Raw genomic sequence first — 17,244 nt, 5'->3', positions numbered from 1 at the left:
TTGGATTGAAGGCAAGTCGGATCTTCGGTATGCGACTATTAGATTTGAGGTGGAAAATCGGTGGTGAGATGGACGAGATGCTAACAGAACAGAAGCTAAGTGCTGGGATGTTAAATGGCCCCTATTGTGGGATTGTGCTGCTATTGTCGCGAGGTTATTGGTATTGTGTGGAGTTGTGTTGGGGACCTCACTGACGAGGCTGACTCGAAGGCTGCCAGGTTCGAATTTCATTGTAAGGCAGCCAATCAGGATTCGTATGAAAATGCAACCTCGAGCGGGAACAGTTGCGAACGCCGTTATGTTGTTAAGATCATGATATACAAATTTAAAGCATTCAGATTTCTAAAATGGCTTTAACAGGCTTGGTTCTTAAATACAGCTTCTGGCTTCATTGGGGATAAGGGATGCTGATACTGCAGCTTCGGTGAGACTATTCTAGGCGGTTATACTTTTGTCGGAACGTCACCGCAAATGTAGCAGCGTCGTCAAGGAGTCTGATCTATAAGTTCTGCCTCTACCTACCGTATGTATTCCAGAGCTACTTCAGCTTGCTTGCTGCTTGCCTCACGGCTCTCGACTTTGCTATTCCAGTATGACGGAGTAGGCGGGTTTTCTCGCATTCAACGGCCGTCCAAAATCCGCTCTATAAGCACATCCGTTATTGATAATTCGCGTATTTATGGTGTCACTTTGCGGAATGAGCTGCCCGACCAGGCTAGCGCAGGGTTCGAATAGAATATGGGCTGGATTATATGCTATTCGGCCCATTTCGGTGGGCGGGCCAATGAGCGGGCCAACGAGCAGGCGCAGGTCCTGGACATTGTCCAGCTTCTGAAACTCGGCTTCAGTTTCAACCAACTCCAGTGATCACAGAACCACCGCATGCGACGTGGTGATTGGCGTAGGTGCACAAAGGCCGCAGGGCGACCATGGAAGTGTACGTGTGCCTCACCCAATGATCTTTTGTTTCTCATATCGCAGTTGGATTTGAGGTTGCAATTCGAGTCCCTAACCCTCGGAGAGCACGGCGCAATCCGGGGTGACGAGCAGGTATGACCTGACCGTTGGTTGGCATCGCCATTCCCAGCCTCGTGAAAGAGGCAAAGTCTCCAAGGTAGATCAGGATCAGAATCCTATCGATCATCTTCCTTCTCTCCTTTTATTTCTTTCTTTTCCGCGCCAGGTCGTCAATCTGCCGTTCGATTCTCTTGACCCCTCTCGCAGCCTCTGTCAAACGCGGAGAAGTTCAGATATAATCTTCACGCATCTGGAGATAGTACTGGCTACTAGGCAGTCGTACAAGACAACGCAGCAAACCAGACCCAAACCAAGTGTGCTGGACCACGTTGCATATTCTTCTTTCAGTTCTGATCCCCCCACTCGCGCTGCGTTCGCGTTACATATATTCAATTCCACAGAAGCGTGCAAACTGGCAACCACTGCTTTGGTGGCTATCGGCGGTTCTACTCTACAACGGTCTCGAATACTTCGACCACGCGCGCTCGGTCAAGGATATCCGGCACCTCCTGTCGCGAACATAGGAGCAGTCCGTGAGAGAGCGACGATCAAATATCTGCATCACCCAATTCCTAAACCCCCCGCGTTTTGACTTGATAAGCATACCGCTCTCACAACTTCAATTCTGTCACCTCCACAAGGCGCAGCCTGGGCGCGATTAACCAACCCTCCGCCGCAATTTCACCACTGCTCGGTCTACTCCATCGCTTGCGATCCCCAGATCGCGCGACACGATCGGACAACTTCCTTCTCTCAGGTCTGATTACGAGTCTACCAGGCAACTACTCTCAAAATGCAACGGAAATATCTGGTGATATTTCTTGCCCTTCCTTTGGTGAATGCGGTGTCTCTGTCCGATTTCCAGCAAATACCTCCGATATTATTACCTATAGCTTGCAAGTTGACATATGTAAGCCGCTCTTCTTGCGTCCTATTTTGAGGCCCCGAGGTTTTAAGACATTTTTCTGGGCTTTCCCACGGACAATGTATTAGGACTCCTCATCCTCTCTAAAATAAGCGTTACTAATGCCCAGTTTTCTACAGGAGACTACAATACCGTCATGTACAGTGTCCGATTTCCAAAACGGGTGCTCAACGCAATGTCAATCAGCGTTGACCGCGGTGGCCAAGTCCGTCATTAGTGCTTGCGATGGTGCATCTACCAGCTCGAACATTTTATTGGGGGTAGTTTTGACCGGTGGGATAATACCAGCACTGTGTCCAACTGTGACGACAAGCCCAACTACTGCACGTTCTGTGACCAGTGCAACAAGCCGCAGCACAAAAGCATCTAGTTCTGCAGCGCAATCTTCATCGGCAACTTCTAAAGCAGCTGTCACCACATCAGCCACCGAATCGTCCTCATCACCCTCCGAATCGTCCACATCATCCTCGCAATCGAGCATAGATGTGGGTGGGTCGTCAAGCAGTTTAATAACTACTACTTCCCCCGAAGGCTTAGTAGCAACGAGCAGCAGTAGCAGCAAGGCTGCCGAACCCACCAAGAAACCGAATACGAAATCCGACTCGGGAGGCGGCAGTCCATTCGATATACAAGCTAGCACAGGCCACCTTGATCGAGGCTCTACATTACGTGCGTTGTTACTGACTATATTGGCTGGTGTTCTGTTCGGACGGTGACATATGACCTGGACGAGATGAATTTGGAGGACTCTGTTATACAACACAGGATAATGGTTTTTATGTACATCTTAGGTACGAGATGGTGTAAGGACGGGATGGCCGGCGCGTGACTGCTAGGCGTTAACTGGAGTATGCGCGGGTACTTCGTTCTTAATGGAGCAGAGCAAATTATCCATGTGTAAAAAGATAAAGATTAGCAAAATACTAATAATTGCAAGGAGCAATTCGAAATATACTCGGATCCTTTATAGTATGGCTTCTAACATGATTCGATATCGCAACAAAAGCATTTCCGTCTTCAAAACTCAAGAATTATGACAGAATGCAGTAAGGAGAAATCCAATCAGCTAATAACTAACTGTTGCAATCTCTCGATCCAACGTCATCACATGCTTTAGCTTCGGCCACCGAAAATATATTATGGCTGAAGCGAGTCGCGTAAGCTAGGTAGTCTATAGCACCTCACAACCTCACCACTTCCTCACTCCATAGAGGCACCTCACACCCATCATCAACTCCCGATACCGAAACCCCCCAGTCCTCCAAAATGGACGCTCAAGATCTCCAAGAATCTGCGAGCCCACAACGAAAGCCCTCCCCAAAACCCCTCCGCTCCAGCTCCCCGAAAAAACAATACCTCATCCTATACAATTTCACCTCGGCGCTCCTCTGGCTGGTGGTCCTCGGACGCGTGGTTTTACTGGTGCCTCTGGTGGGATTCGGACGAACGTACAAGGGGGTTGGCCAATTTGCAAAATGGACGCAAACTATGGCGTTGTTGGAGGTTGTGCATGCTGCTACGGGTACATTTTTTCCCGCCTTGCTTACCATCCTATTTGAGGCCCGAAGATAATATGAAGCTAATACAATGCTCCTCTACGGTTTAGGACTCGTCCGCGCCCCAATTAGCACAACAGGCATGCAAGTAGCGTCACGCATCCTCCTCACCTGGGGCGTTGTCAACTCCTTCCCATCTCTGGCAAAAAGCGCTGTGTACTCATGCATGCTCGTAGCATGGAGCGTCACCGAGGTAATCCGGTACTCGTACTTCACGATCACATTGAGTGGATATGCGCCGAAATTCATTACGTGGTTGAGATATAATACTTTCTATGTGCTGTATCCGATGGGGATCAGCAGTGAGTGTTGGATGATTTATAAGGCTATTCAACCCGCCAAGGAGTTAAGGCCGGAGTATGCTTGGGCTTTGCAGTTGATACTGTTTATCTATGTTCCTGGTAAGTTGAATGGTGCGGGTGGAATTTGCGTGGAAGGTTTTGCTAATTGATAACAGGATCGTATATTCTGTATACGCATATGATGAAGCAGAGAAGGAAGGTTATGAGAGGCAAGCAGGTGCAGAAGGCAGAATAGATCGCTTGGAGAATGCCACCGATGCTTAAAGCAGATAAGAGGAGCGGTATCTCTGCCTTTCTCCCTGCGTTTCTAAATCCCGATTTCCTACTTCAGTGAAATCACTTAGCGGAGGGGATTCCTTGGAACCATGGGCTGTCCTCCTAACATTGAACGCAAAAGCCCTTCATTAACGGGCAGCTGAGTGTATTATAATAAGGGCAGTCTCTACAATAATACACGCTACTAGCGTATTGTGAAATACGTTTTGCAACCTACAATACCTTCTTCCTTTGGGGCGACCACCAATAACAACACCATATCATCCATCTCTACCAAGCTAGTGGATAGTGGATCTCGCTAGATGGGAGGGCTCCAAAACATTGGTTGTATACCTATCGCTCTTCCTAAATGTCTCAGTCTTCCAGAATCTCCCAGATAGCTTAAGGAGACGTGGAGGTGGGGAAGTGAATTATTACTTTACCTCACTCGCGTAGTCACCCCTTCCTCGTTAAATTGGGATCAGAAGCAAGTGAAAGGGGTTTTTTATTGTCGACCCCATCCGCTTTATATCTGCACGGTAGCGGTCATATATGCGAGCGCGGAATTTGGGAAATCAATACCTATGGCGCATTCTTGGGCGACTTTGGTGCAAAACTCTTTTCGCTAGTATTATAAGGCCCAACGGCTATTACCTAGATATAAATCTGATATCGTGTAAATATCTTACTAAAATTGAGGTATTCAAGCTGTGTGAATATCTCACTAGAATTGAGGTATTCAAGTCGTATAAATATCTAACTGAAATTAAGATATCTACGCTCTCTAGATTAGTATATAGAAATAGTATAGAAGCTCGATATCGGAGATATATAGGTAATAGCTGTAGATGCCTGATATTTCTATCGAAACATTCAATCCTTCAAGACATAACCATAGCGGTAAGTATATAACCCTCTCTTGGTCACCTTCAGCATATCTAATGGTTATTAGCAAACACACAGTACGGAGGATATCGTACAGATGGTGGTCGCTGAATTGACCCTTGAAACGATGCAATACATCCACAATCCCGAATCACGCGTTGAGCATCGAATTGTGAGCAACGACCGAAGTAAAGTGGAAGTTTTCAGAAACATGATTGCGGAGGCACTAGAGAATGCCGAACTAGACCATAACGCTACCAAGAAGACTCGGGATACGATTCTCGACGCCTTCGGTGAAGTTATATTAAGCTAGATCTTGATAGTATTAAACGCGGGGGCGAGAGACGCAGTAGACACGTTAGAGGACTCTAAGATCACCAAGTTGTCGGGGTTTTCTACGCAGCCTATTTCATCCAGGGTCGCTTATATGGGGGTTAGAATCGATAATATCGGCTTTACCTTACCTGGTTCCTAGGTATAAACCCTCTACCTATATGTTAAGGTTTTCTAATTAACTAGTTATTGCTAGGTTACTAGCTTCGATATAAAGTCTCTATATAGTCCCCTACGCATGATAGGTTTTAGCCGATAGTTGTAGTACAGCGCTCAGGGTTTCAAACAGTAGTTGTAGTATACTAGTAGTAACGGTCCTGGTATAGTAGTATATATACGACGTACAAGGTAGTAGCTAAGCTATACTATTACTTGTAATAGTAACATCCTATCTGAAATATAGGAGATACCTTACAAATTTGACTCGTTTCCTCCTCGTAGCATATATCCCAAGTTAAGTACGCGTAATTACTATTGTACTATATCCTCAGTCTACGCCAAAAGGTTAGGTATATAAGGCACGGTAGCGGTCGTATATGCAAGCGCGGAATCTGGGAAATCAATACCCTCAAGAACAAGAAGGCACGCCCCGTAGTGGCGCTTATAGTAGTGCACTACAATAGGTAATATCCGGAGTACTAGCGTGTAGTCGTATAGGCATCCAGGCGTATCTAAATAGTTAGACTTTCCACTAGCGCAAAACCCGAGGGAGTCGCATTATCGAACTACAGTACCTACTTACCTGATAGTAGAGTGAATCTCACCGGATGAAAACGCCACGAATAGGTTCGTTGCCACTTGCACATCTAAAATATCTCAAATAACCCCAATCTCTCATATCCACTGAAATCTCTCAAATCTCCTGAAGAGGCTATGGTTGACAGCCATCTACCTTCATTCCCTCACTTGACGGTCAACTCTTGCCAATCCAACTAGGGAATTTTCTACAGCCCTGGGTATCGACAGTGGCAAATACAGTCTTTTAACGGCGTGTCGTTCGATTTGAGACACTTTAAGTTAGAAACAATTTGTTAGGAGATATGTTTAATGTCTTACTAGTATTGAGGCGTTTCCAACACTTTATGACCATTCGAAGAAGTATTAGTGGGAATGGTCTAATAGGATAACCCGGTTGTAATTGGTTACGAGCTATTAAAATATGCCTAAAACCAATCCAAAAGCACGATGCCTATTAATTTAGCAACCGAGGAAAATGTAGAGAGATGTCTATCTAATAACATAAGCCAGGCAATTAGCAAATAAGTTGATGCAGCCTATAATAGCCCCTGCTTGATTACTTCATCTCCCAATGCTTGATGCTTAAATCGTTTATACATGTCACCAGAAGAGGCTCCTGGTTTGTGCTTCTATATTACTTATCCGTAATTAGCTTCCTAGGTCAGCAGGGAGTAAGCGATGGTACGCACATTCAAGCATATCGTCGACACTGAGAGAGCCTAGGAAGCCAGTTCAACTCGAGGGAGGATGTGGCGATGAGTCTGTTGAGCCCGTTGCCCCTGACGCTGAAGTGGAACTAGGAGGCCGTGCTCGGGGGTTTTCCCTTAAAGGGATTCCAGGGGATGGCGGGGAGGCCGAGGTATTAGTTCCCTTGTTACTAGACGACACAGATTGTCGCTGAGGCAGACGCGGAGGAACTCGCCAGGTCTCCGTTTGCCCTCCTACCGGTCGACTAGGTGCAGAGCTTGCCCGTGGTGGTGGGGAAACGTTATTTTCCGGTCTGCTCTGTGGTCTAGGAGGCGGTGGTGGGGGAAGGTGGCTTGATGATCTGCTGTGTCCTGGCGAAGAAGGGGCGACGTCCTTATTGATGCTTTGGAACTGATTCTTACCAGTTACACTTGCTACAGGAGCATTGTTTTGAAGTGAAATTGGAGCATATGTGGAAGAAGAGGAAGCCTCTTGAAACCGCTTCTGTCGAAGTATAACTGTGATAGGATGTACGTCGGAAGAATGAGTTATAGGTGAACTAGGCAATGGAGTTCGTGCTTTGGACTTTGTGGGTCTCGATGGAGTCTCGGTCTGGATGCTCTCCACTGGACTAGATGTGGGAGTCTGCTTGCTTGACCGAATCGTCTTGTAAGCACTCGCGAATGGCTTCTCGTCAAAATTTGAGTTCGACTGGGATGTAGACAGTGGGTAAGGTATAGCTTTAGTTGGCGCTCGAAAACCAGAGTCAACAGTTTGTTTGTTTGTAGGTTTGAGAGGAAACCGAGTCGGCATATTTTCAACTAGGGAAGCTGCCGTATAGTTCCTGCCCCTGAGAGCGGGATCGGGCGTTGAAATGTAATCAGTATGTTCTGGACCTTCTTGCTCAAGCCTAGATTCTTCTGCTCTTCGAGGGGTTGACTTGTCTACCGCATTGGCAGCTTTCATGGTGTTGACTGCTCCACTTGCTCGTCCTGCTGGTTTTGCTCTAAATGTTCCACTTCCCCTCGAGGTCCCGATGGTCGTCTTTATTCCTAATGCCCCTTGGGGCTTCAGACTGCCATCAGATCGATTGCGATTGTGGGACATGGCGTCCGCTATGTTAGCGTCGGTATTCCGGTCCCCCTTTCTTAATTTCTCAGGGACGTAGTTCAGCGCTTCATCGGCTTCGAGATCCTCCATTAATAAATGTGCCCGCTTTCTGGCGCCTTGTTTCTTCATCATGTCTGTAAATGTATTGCCGCGAGTCTGTGGCGGCCTGGCCATAAGATGATCATCTTTATCATCTTTATGGTTAATTGAAACTTGGCCCTGTCTGGTGGTATTTGGCCGAGTGGAGTCATCGCCATCCCCATCCCCTCTATCGTCATAGGCATCGGAAGGCTGTTGATATAGACTAGTATGCCGGTCGTCTTCTTCATTGGTCTCCTGGCTCTCCACATCCGCCTCAATCTCGTCGTTATTGTCGTCTCCTAAAATTTCGGACGGTTGATTTCGATGGTGAATGCCATGGGCTTTCAGTATAGTAGGATTTTTCTTGTAGCTTCTTTTAGGGATTTTTTGCGGAGTATTAGTAGCCGGGCGAGCCTGTGGTCTCTGGGGCCCAGGGAGGTTGCGGGGGTCCACCTCTCCTCTTCCTTGGGCTCTCTGGCTGACTCTCTGATACCAGTGCAGAAATAGGACATTTGCTGTATATTGTCGTCTAAGAGGTCCTCGACTTTGCATCTCTGCCTCCATGATTGGTGCAAGTTCCTTCCAATCCAAAGGGTCGGCTTGGTTCCTAAGGGGCATGATAAGGTCGATAAAGACCCGACATTCTTCGTCTGACCAAAATTTGCCCATTTTGCACTATGGAGAATTAGCTGTCAGTGTTTCGCAAATATTGAGCGAATGCGACAGTAGTTATTGCCTTACCTTCTCTCCAAGTAGAATACCACAGGCGGTGGATAAGAATTCTTCGATATATAGCCTTGTAACCTATTAGTTGGATATCTCAAATTGGTGGGCGATTGAATGAAATTCGATTGGACAAGCGAGAGTGAATTGCTTCAATATCCCAAATAGATCGGACGAATGTATCTGAATCGTTGTTGTCTTGACCATAAGTGAAGAGTGAATCATACCTTGTCAAGAGTAGTCTGCAGTAGCTCGGTACCCACACCGTAGTATCAAGGTGGACGACAGTAGCATGGAGACCATGAGGTCGTCTTTGTGGTAGATTAGATGTTGGATGGTACTGAGAGAACCTCTTATATAGAGGTAAAATGCAGTCGCAGCGAAGCTTCAAGACAAGGGTATCCGGAATTTGTGAAGAAGGAAGGTTGTTGGAAGGTTGTTGGAAAGTTGTTGGGAAGAAGATGTAGAGGAAAGGGAGATGAGGAGGAATGTCCCGAATTTATACTATTCAAAAACATGTTAGCGCCCGCTTGGTTCCTTATCACTTGAATAATGTGCTCATCGCCGTGAATCGAAGGTGGTACGCAAAGCGGCGCTAACGATAAGTGGAAAGGCTGAATCAGAGAGATGCAAATGAGAGCAGTGAATAACGCAGTTAACCGATAGAGAGGATAAAACAACAAGGACATATATTACCAGGAATGGCTACGCCGTAAAGCTTTACGAGTTGGCATATATGGCACCTCTTGACTTGGCGATGGGGAGAACATTGATATGCCCATTAAGAGCGTTTGGCCCTAGTACGGGCTTTGCGTTGAGAACAATAAGTTATTCATAATATGCTCCTGTCGGTCTTCCTATTCCCTTACTGGGGAGGGGCCAGCTTTAATTTATCCCGGCAAGCGAACACAGAACAGAGCAAGCAAGACAAACGAAATGTAATTCAATGGCGGGCTTACATTAGAACATTATTATTGTGTTTTCATTATCTCCTTGACTGTCTTAGCAGCGAGTTTTTCACGCTCCTCCTTGGGCATACCCGCAGCCATATCTACTAACGTCAGCCAGACCCTGGGAAAGTATTCTCGAAACGTACCTTTTACGGCTTGCAATTTTAGCATCATAGCCTGTAATTTCTCGACCTCCTCATCGTCCTCTTCGCCGTCTTCGAGATTCAACCCACCACTATATATAGCCTGTTTCATACCCTGCATCTCGTTTTCCAACTCTGCAGGATCAATACCAAAGCCTACACTTGTTTCATCATCTTCATCATAACCTTCTCCGTTGAGCTGGTCCAAGTCATCCATAACATCAAAATCCTCATTCCCAGCCCAATCATTAGTCTCCAACGCCTGTTTTAATCTCTCAATACCCATAGGTTCTACAAAGATGAGTCTCACAGTTTTCATCTCAAAGTCTAAATAGGGACTAGCATAACTTACCAGAATACTGATTCCTCCCTTTACTCTCAAAATCCACAAACTCAAACCCAAAATCCTGACAAATATCCTCCCAGTCCTCAAAGCTCTTCTCGAGATACGGGGTAATAGTTTGCGGCATCGCCACCGCTAGACAAGCACCATCCCACGAATACCCACAGCCGTCTTTCACAACAGTCGAGACATGCTTAAGCAATGCCTTAGTTTCTGCTAATGCCGCTTCATTGATAGGTTTTCGAAAACACACAACGAAGGCTCCGAGGGCTGTGAGCACTTCCCGTGCTTCGGGGGCAAGGAATTCAGATGACCAGACTTGCGAGTCTGAGATTTCATCTAGCCAGATGGGGATGGTTGCTGTGTAGTAGCTTGTTTTTACTGGCCAGTTGTGTGTAGTGCCTGCTATTGTGTCTGCTGTTATAGACGGCGCCTTGCCAGTGAGACCTACGTGATTGAGATGAGAATGTGGGGGCATTATTGGAGGGGGTTAAAGCTCGATACCTTTCAGCAAGTCGAGAAGACCGGATTCAGGTTGGCTGACTGCAAGAATACGTCGAGGATTGGAAATCTCCATTTTAGCGATTGATGTTTGTGGTTGAGAAGGGGAGATAAAGAAGGGTTCGACTCGATGAAGTAAGACCGTCGCTGGCGAAATGGGAAATTCCCGGTCAAGGAGGCAATTCACGTGACTTTAGTTGGCTTTCGACGGATTGGGTACGGGATGAACGAAAATGACTTGATAATTTGGGAGATGGGCAGATCTTAGTCAAATATAAAATACATAGAAATAAGGCTAGTACGGGGGGCTGCCGATTAGCAGAATAACCATCCAGAATTGAGATCCTAAATGTCCTGGCAAGTAACTCGAACAATCATAAACTACCCTCAGTAAATGCCTACTTTCAAGCCAATGTTCACAGTTCACAAACGCTCGATGCCTCTCGAGACCGTTTTCTTTCAAATCTGGCACGAGTATTTTAAAGCGGCCAATAACCTAGCAGCGTAACATGTCTGACTTTTTCCTCAAAACGCCATATCAAATTGACCCACGCCTATGAAGCCAACCCTCTGCCATTCACCGTTCCTCTATTTATCCCCTCGGAGGCCCTCCACGCCCACTAGCCCTTGCTCTGCTGACGGTAGCCCTTCCTCTCGCCAGACCAACACCTCTGCCCTTGACGCCTCGACTTCTAAACATAGGTGCGTTCCTATGATCCCAAACGTCAGTATGTGAATATACCACGGATAACCAAGCACGGCAGTAGAGCAAGAATCCTCCTGTATTATTGGCGGGAATAGAAAAGAGTAGCGCTGTACTGACCTCAACATATCCGGAACAATAAAGAATCGCACATGCGAGCCTCGAATGTATACTTGGTCGAGATGGCTAACCCGGCCGTCGCGCGCCGTAACGGTAATATCCTTGAGTTGCACATTCATATTATCCTCAGCTGCAAACCCGCATGGTCAGCACATCGTCTATATCGGCGTACCCTGAGAGGGGGAGGGCGCACGGGAGACGTCGACTCAACTGACCTTCGAGAAGCTTCCCACGGTATACCTGCCCGGATGTTATTTCGAGAGTAACGACATGGCCCTGCAGAGAGAGAGAGATAATTAGCACTTGTATATATGCGCATAGCGACTGGGTACCATCGCGGATCAGGCTTGGAAAGATAGAGCGCAAGGCGGGGCATCCGAAATGGTTTACGTACCTGCGCTTCGTTCAGCAGTTTGATTGGTATGCCGATGGTGCTCGTCATTGTGTTGAAGGACTATTTTTTCAATATCTGGTGCTGGAATATTTGTCAGATTCAGCGTGGAAATAGCGTCGGCGGCGTGGTGGTTGAGGGCGGAAGTCGTTGCTGTATATGAGCGCGAAGTCAAGCTCAAAATAATGGAATGGCGCTAGTGGATTTGAAGCTCCGCGCTAGCGCGAATCGACAATCTACACCTACCTAACCTTCCCTCTCATACATTTCCTTTTTATTCATCATTTAAACCAAACATACATTCGATGGAAATGAATAATCTAAATATTTCCGGAACGCTTAATGTTTTCCGTCTCTTGACGCGGCCGAGTTTATGTTTGCCACATGTAACGATATCGACGTTTAATCAGCTTCCAGTACCGCTAAACCAGGCCTTTGGGAAATATAAGAATGTCGATATTAGAGCCGTAGTGTTGGATAAGGATAATTGCTTTGCTTATCCTCATGCAAATGAAGTGCATAAACCTTACAGCGTACGTCCTTATTTTCTTATTAATTAATTAATTCTTTTTTTCCTTCTGTGGGTAGTGTGCCCAAACATGCTTTGAAAGGGAGATCAAAGCCACACCTAAGAACAAAGAGTTTCCCGAATCCTCTACCTCTCTTCTATGAAGGAAATCTAGGAAATATGACTAAATCCCTCCAACAGGACCACTTCCACCGCCTCAAAACCGCCTACCCTGGCCGGCGCCTGCTGATAGTCTCCAACACCGCAGGAGCCTCAGCCAACGACCCCCACGGGCATCTCTCCTCAGCTGTTGAGAAAGCAACAGGAATCTCCGTGCTTCCTCACTCTACTAAGAAACCGGGGTGCGGAGAGGAGATCATGGAGTATTTCCGCAAGTATCCCGAAACGGGCGTCACGAGACCAGAGCAGATTGCGATTGTTGGTGATCGCTTGACGACTGATGTGATGGTGGCGAATTTGATGGGGAGTTATGCTGTCTGGGTTAAGGATGGTGTTGTGGGGTTGGAGGGGGGTAGTTTTGTAAGTTCGTCCCTGATGAGTGACTTGATGGGAAGGGCGTCTGTGACTGATGAATGAATTAGTTTGCGAGGATGGAGCATAGATTTGCAGCTTTTTTGATGAAGAGGGGATATGAAGCTCCGGAACCGAAGAGCTCGTTTGAGGGATAGCTGAACACAGACAAAGGTTTCTGTCTTGTAACCACCCCGAGTCTTGGATTTACCGGCGCTGGGAGCGTGTATCTCGGCCTTCACTTTTATGCCCTTATCGACACTGGAGCAAGCCCTCACATGCCAGTAACCCTGAACTGCTCCAAACCCGGTCGGATTGCCATGTTAGATCTAGCACATCAACTCTACCCAGCCACCCCGAGCCAAAATACTAGGATATTCCCCCACAAACCAACAAAAACGACCTTCATGCACATCAAGTTTTCAAGCACGACCCCAACTCATCACCCTCGGCTTATCCCCTCATCTTCACGTTCCTCCACACTCTTAACTTCCAAGGCATCCGTCAGTCCACAAAACGGCTATCACATGAGAAGGTTCCCAAAATCACCAAGCTCGGTTTTGAAACTGTACGAGTTTATGGGCCCTCTACATGGATATTACGGGAAGTCGAAGGATATGAAAGGGGTAGAAATGTGTTGTGACTATATATTGTACTATAGTGTATTATCTCGAGTGATCATTATAAATTATAATTATTATCCTATGAATCAGGTACAGAAATTCCCAGGGAAAACTTAAGGTGTAGTATCTAGTTAAGTGAAGTGGCTTAAACAATAAAATACAATGCGGGAAAATCATTATTTAGTAGGTTAAAACTAATATCTCACGGCAGCCGTGGATTCTACAAGGAAATCATACACGCAGTTATCACAAGTCGAGCGGCATTGGGCAACCATGCGTGTTTTGGATTTTAAATAATGAATTGCCATTATTAAGCCCACCATGGTCTCATCACATTGGTAACCACAACAAATGCAATAGCAGTAGCAGTTTAGCAGACGAAACACCAAGCAATCCAAGATTTTAGAAAACTTCACATTCTGCACACAGCACCCCCCCACGCACTCATTGTCTATAGAACAAATCCCCTCTCACATCCCCTACCCCCACACACCTATTTGCTAAACTAAATCGAACGTTTTTGTTATCACCCGCTCAGCAAGCCCCATTTATACCCTTCGCTCTGCATCTTACTACCGGTTTTGTCTCCTCAGGAGAGCAAACCCTAAAAACCAAAAAAAAAAGACATGGAAGGTATCGACATAAATACTCAAGGAAAGAACAAACGAGCACACGCTTCAAAAAAGTTCAAAAGGAAATAATATGATTTCGCTGTGCCAGACATGCATGATATATCGAAAGTCGGAAGGCAGAGGAAATCATCATGCAAGTTCGTTGGCGTAAGAGGATATAGGATAAGGAAAAATGAAGACGATCGAAGTCGAGAGGAGAGCAGGAGAAAGATTAAGCCAGCCTAAGTTTCCGCACCAAGGCCAAGCACGCAGGCCGAACACGCAGGCCGTTATATGTATATTACCCCCCGATCCAAATTAACACCAGCACGAACGCCGCCCATATTGCATTCCCCCCTCGCAACAGGAATATTTGAGTTGCGGACGCTGGGCCCCACAGCTCTATAGTTCCCATCCAGTGCAGCCGCATCCGGGGCGCATAGAAACATCAAGTATGGTTTCTAAGGTTCCGAAGCGCCTCTTATTGGGACAGGGCCTCGGGTGACAGGCTTGCCGGGTTATCATCGAACGAGACGAGCTGGTTCATGTCCATGTCGGCTTGTGCTTGCTCATTGAATGCTGGAGAATGAGAGTGCATAGGGAGGTTGAGAGTGTGCTTGGAGTACATCTCATTGAGTCCGGTACCGTCATCTGAAATATTGGAGTGCTGATCATTTGCCATGGTATACATATCTGCCGATGCGCTTCGGTGCACCGATAGAGGCGGGGATTGATCAACGATTGCTGGATCTCCATGGCTCATGAATGAAAGCGGAGATACCGAGGGAGGAATCATCGCACTCGCCGGATCTACCATAGGGTTGGGGGAGAGATATGGCGCGCCATAGGATGTGTGAGTATACGAGGATGCAGGGAGCGCCGCGGAATCAGGAGCTTGGGACAAAAACGATGGACTGGCGTAATCTGAAGGTGATGTGGTCGTGGCTGCAGACATTGGGTACTGTCTGAATTCCATTCCATAGCCAGACGAGGTATCGATCCGCAGATTCGGGCCTAGAGTCCCCAGGGTGTTTGGCTGCTGAGGAATAGGCGCGAAGATGTTTGGATTGTGAGGTTGTTGTTGGTTATCGCCAGGTTGTTGAATGAGGAAAGAAGGCATGGGGCTATTGAACATGGAGAAGTCGACGGGCATTGGGACGGATCGACTTCTTTGTCTCTTGTGACCTGGTCCGCGTGGCCCAGGAGCGACATTGACTCCCCAGCCCTCCTGGAACATGCCCACATGAGCTTGAGCACTGTAGTTCGGCTGCGACGCTGGCCGGTTCGTGGGAGAAACGGGTGCTGAGACCGAAAGTTGCTGCGGCTCGAATTGGGATTGGTTGTGGCTGTGGCGGGTCATGAAAGATTCCAGCGAGATAAGTTTGGCCAACTGCCCGCTAAGAACCTTGGGATTTCCCCCAAGATGATGCACCATTGCCTGGGATGCTTGCTGTTCCTCCGTGAAATCGCCACATTGGTAGAAGCCACCTGATCCAGAGGAGTCCATGAAGAAAAAGGGGGGTCGATTGAGTTCCACTACAAGGCCACCTGGTTTTCCTGATTCCATATCCCCATTTTCCAGGAAGATATTTCTGACGAAGGAGAAAGGGTATTCGATCTTGTAGCCGGCTTGGTCGTTGTTGATGTAGTATGTCATGGTGGCCTTCTCGGGTGAGTAGAAGATGATCAAGTCCATCGTATTTTGGCCGACTCGTCTCCATGATCCGACACTTAGTGACCGACAGGAAAGATGGTTAATAACTAGATCACGTTAGCTCCAAGGACGGAAATCTACATCAAACCAAAAAACCCCAAAAAAAAAACGCACCAACTTTGCCTTGAGGCCCTTGATCAGCGCCTACTAGCATGTTGCCATTTCCATACGCCATGAGTCCTGAACGACCGAGAAAGTTGCCCGCTAACGGTTTTCCCGACTCCATCTCCTGCAACGCAAGATATTGGCGCATGGATTCCGGGATATCAGCACAACCTTCGCCGGTCTCGATGCTCTTTTTGGCCAGTAGCTTAATTTTAGCACGTCTAATATCGTGACTCGTTAGTCATGCCCATGGTCAGCAGTTATGTATGTTTGAGGCCTACCGGTTCTGGAACCAAATTTGAACGGAGCGCTCCGTCATATTGATATCGTCCGCTATCCTCTCTCTGACCGTGGCCGTCGGGGTGGGGTTCTTGTTGAATTCGGTCTCGAGCGTGACTAGTTGATCCTGAGTCGCGCGTTGCCGTTTCTGGTTCTTCTGTTGTTGAGTGAGAGTGCTCTTGCGGGGAGGTCGGCGCGCCGCGGATGTGCTGCTTGCTGAGTTGGACGCGGCGGGACTAGGTGTCGACGAGGCCTTGATGGCCACATCTTCCTGAGCCATGTCGGACATATTGTCTTGTGCGACCGCAGTCATGTGGGTTTTCGCACTTGTTGGGAATATACTATGTACGCGGGTCGAATCCCACAGGGTGAATCTATCTCGAGTATATGGTGGTGGCAGTTAAGGGGGCCCGAATGAATGAATAGGGTTGTTTCGCGATTGCGAGGCAAAAAAATATAGGGATCGAATAAGTCGGATCGGCGATAAAAGGGCGAAGAATAAAAAGGCGGATTGGGGTTCTAAGTGTGGTAAAAATGCTTCGCTGTATCTCGCAGGAAATCGAATGGTATTGATATGTTGGGTTTGGGTTTGGGGGGGGGGAAAAGGTGGTGGTGAAGATGTTGGAGGTTTGAAGAGTCCAAGTCCAAGTCCAAGGGTTCAGAATGCTCGATCGAAGGAGTGAAGTCGAGTTGTGAAAGCAAAGACTGGTCAAGCCGAAGGAGTGTAATGGAGTCCGAAAGGAGTGGCGGATCCGTGAAATGGCTACGAAAAGAAAAGGAGCGATATGGAGAGGGCGGCGGAAAGAAGTGATTTCCACACGATGAGGATGGGACGACGATGTAGTTGGGGTTGGGGGGTGAAGGTGGGAAGGGGGAGAAGAGGGAGAGAGAGGGCGACGACGGCAGGCGAGGGTGAGGGTGAGGTACGGCGTCTCTGGTAGTGGGCGTAGGCATAGGCGTACTAGGCTTGGGCTTAGGCGTGTAGGCGTGTGGGCGTGGGCGTGGGCTTAGGCGGGTGGGCGGGCACAAGCACAAGCACAAGCACAGGCACAGGCATAAGCAGCAGCCAGCAGCCAGCAGCAGAAGTACGACGTACTACCTCCGTGCTGT

The 17,244-nt window shown here is 47.5% G+C and overlaps 6 protein-coding genes across 6 annotated transcripts; 2 read left to right on the top strand and 4 right to left on the bottom strand.

The window, feature by feature from the left end:
- Positions 1-882: 882 nt before the first annotated feature.
- Positions 883-4,064, top strand: BP5553_04013 (uncharacterized protein; the record flags this gene model as incomplete). Its single annotated transcript, XM_032012636.1, has 9 exons — positions 883-1,050; positions 1,295-1,550; positions 1,775-1,927; positions 2,087-2,611; positions 3,060-3,099; positions 3,154-3,464; positions 3,549-3,800; positions 3,875-3,899; positions 3,956-4,064. 9 exons carry the CDS (start codon positions 883-885, stop codon positions 4,062-4,064), a joined length of 1,839 nt encoding a protein of 612 aa, XP_031872329.1.
- Positions 4,065-6,743: 2,679 nt separating this feature from the next.
- Positions 6,744-8,558, bottom strand: BP5553_04012 (uncharacterized protein; the record flags this gene model as incomplete). The annotated part of the gene is made up of 1 exon (XM_032012635.1): positions 6,744-8,558. The coding sequence occupies one exon, from the start codon at positions 8,556-8,558 to the stop codon at positions 6,744-6,746; it is 1,815 nt and encodes a 604-aa protein (XP_031872328.1).
- Positions 8,559-9,583: 1,025 nt separating this feature from the next.
- BP5553_04011 (Uncharacterized protein) lies at positions 9,584-10,625 on the bottom strand (the record flags this gene model as incomplete). The annotated part of the gene is made up of 4 exons (XM_032012634.1): positions 9,584-9,663; positions 9,709-9,996; positions 10,058-10,495; positions 10,553-10,625. The coding sequence occupies 4 exons, from the start codon at positions 10,623-10,625 to the stop codon at positions 9,584-9,586; spliced, it is 879 nt and encodes a 292-aa protein (XP_031872327.1).
- Positions 10,626-11,141: 516 nt separating this feature from the next.
- Positions 11,142-11,814, bottom strand: BP5553_04010 (putative small nuclear ribonucleoprotein SM D3; the record flags this gene model as incomplete). Its single annotated transcript, XM_032012633.1, has 4 exons — positions 11,142-11,259; positions 11,373-11,502; positions 11,588-11,648; positions 11,767-11,814. 4 exons carry the CDS (start codon positions 11,812-11,814, stop codon positions 11,142-11,144), a joined length of 357 nt encoding a protein of 118 aa, XP_031872326.1.
- A 637-nt stretch (positions 11,815-12,451) lies between these two features.
- Positions 12,452-12,960, top strand: BP5553_04009 (uncharacterized protein; the record flags this gene model as incomplete). Its single annotated transcript, XM_032012632.1, has 2 exons — positions 12,452-12,811; positions 12,874-12,960. The coding sequence occupies 2 exons, from the start codon at positions 12,452-12,454 to the stop codon at positions 12,958-12,960; spliced, it is 447 nt and encodes a 148-aa protein (XP_031872325.1).
- Positions 12,961-14,517: 1,557 nt separating this feature from the next.
- BP5553_04008 (putative Homeobox protein HOY1) lies at positions 14,518-16,447 on the bottom strand (the record flags this gene model as incomplete). Its single annotated transcript, XM_032012631.1, has 3 exons — positions 14,518-15,797; positions 15,865-16,076; positions 16,137-16,447. The coding sequence occupies 3 exons, from the start codon at positions 16,445-16,447 to the stop codon at positions 14,518-14,520; spliced, it is 1,803 nt and encodes a 600-aa protein (XP_031872324.1).
- Between the last annotated feature and the right edge of the window lie 797 nt (positions 16,448-17,244).

The sequence above is a fragment of the Venustampulla echinocandica genome (genome assembly GCF_003357145.1).
Source record: "Venustampulla echinocandica strain BP 5553 chromosome Unknown scaffold_1, whole genome shotgun sequence".
Taxonomy (NCBI): Eukaryota; Fungi; Ascomycota; class Leotiomycetes; order Helotiales; family Pleuroascaceae; genus Venustampulla; species Venustampulla echinocandica.
The sequence above is the reverse complement of the archived record's forward strand: the minus strand, read 5'-3'. Positions and strand labels throughout refer to the sequence as shown.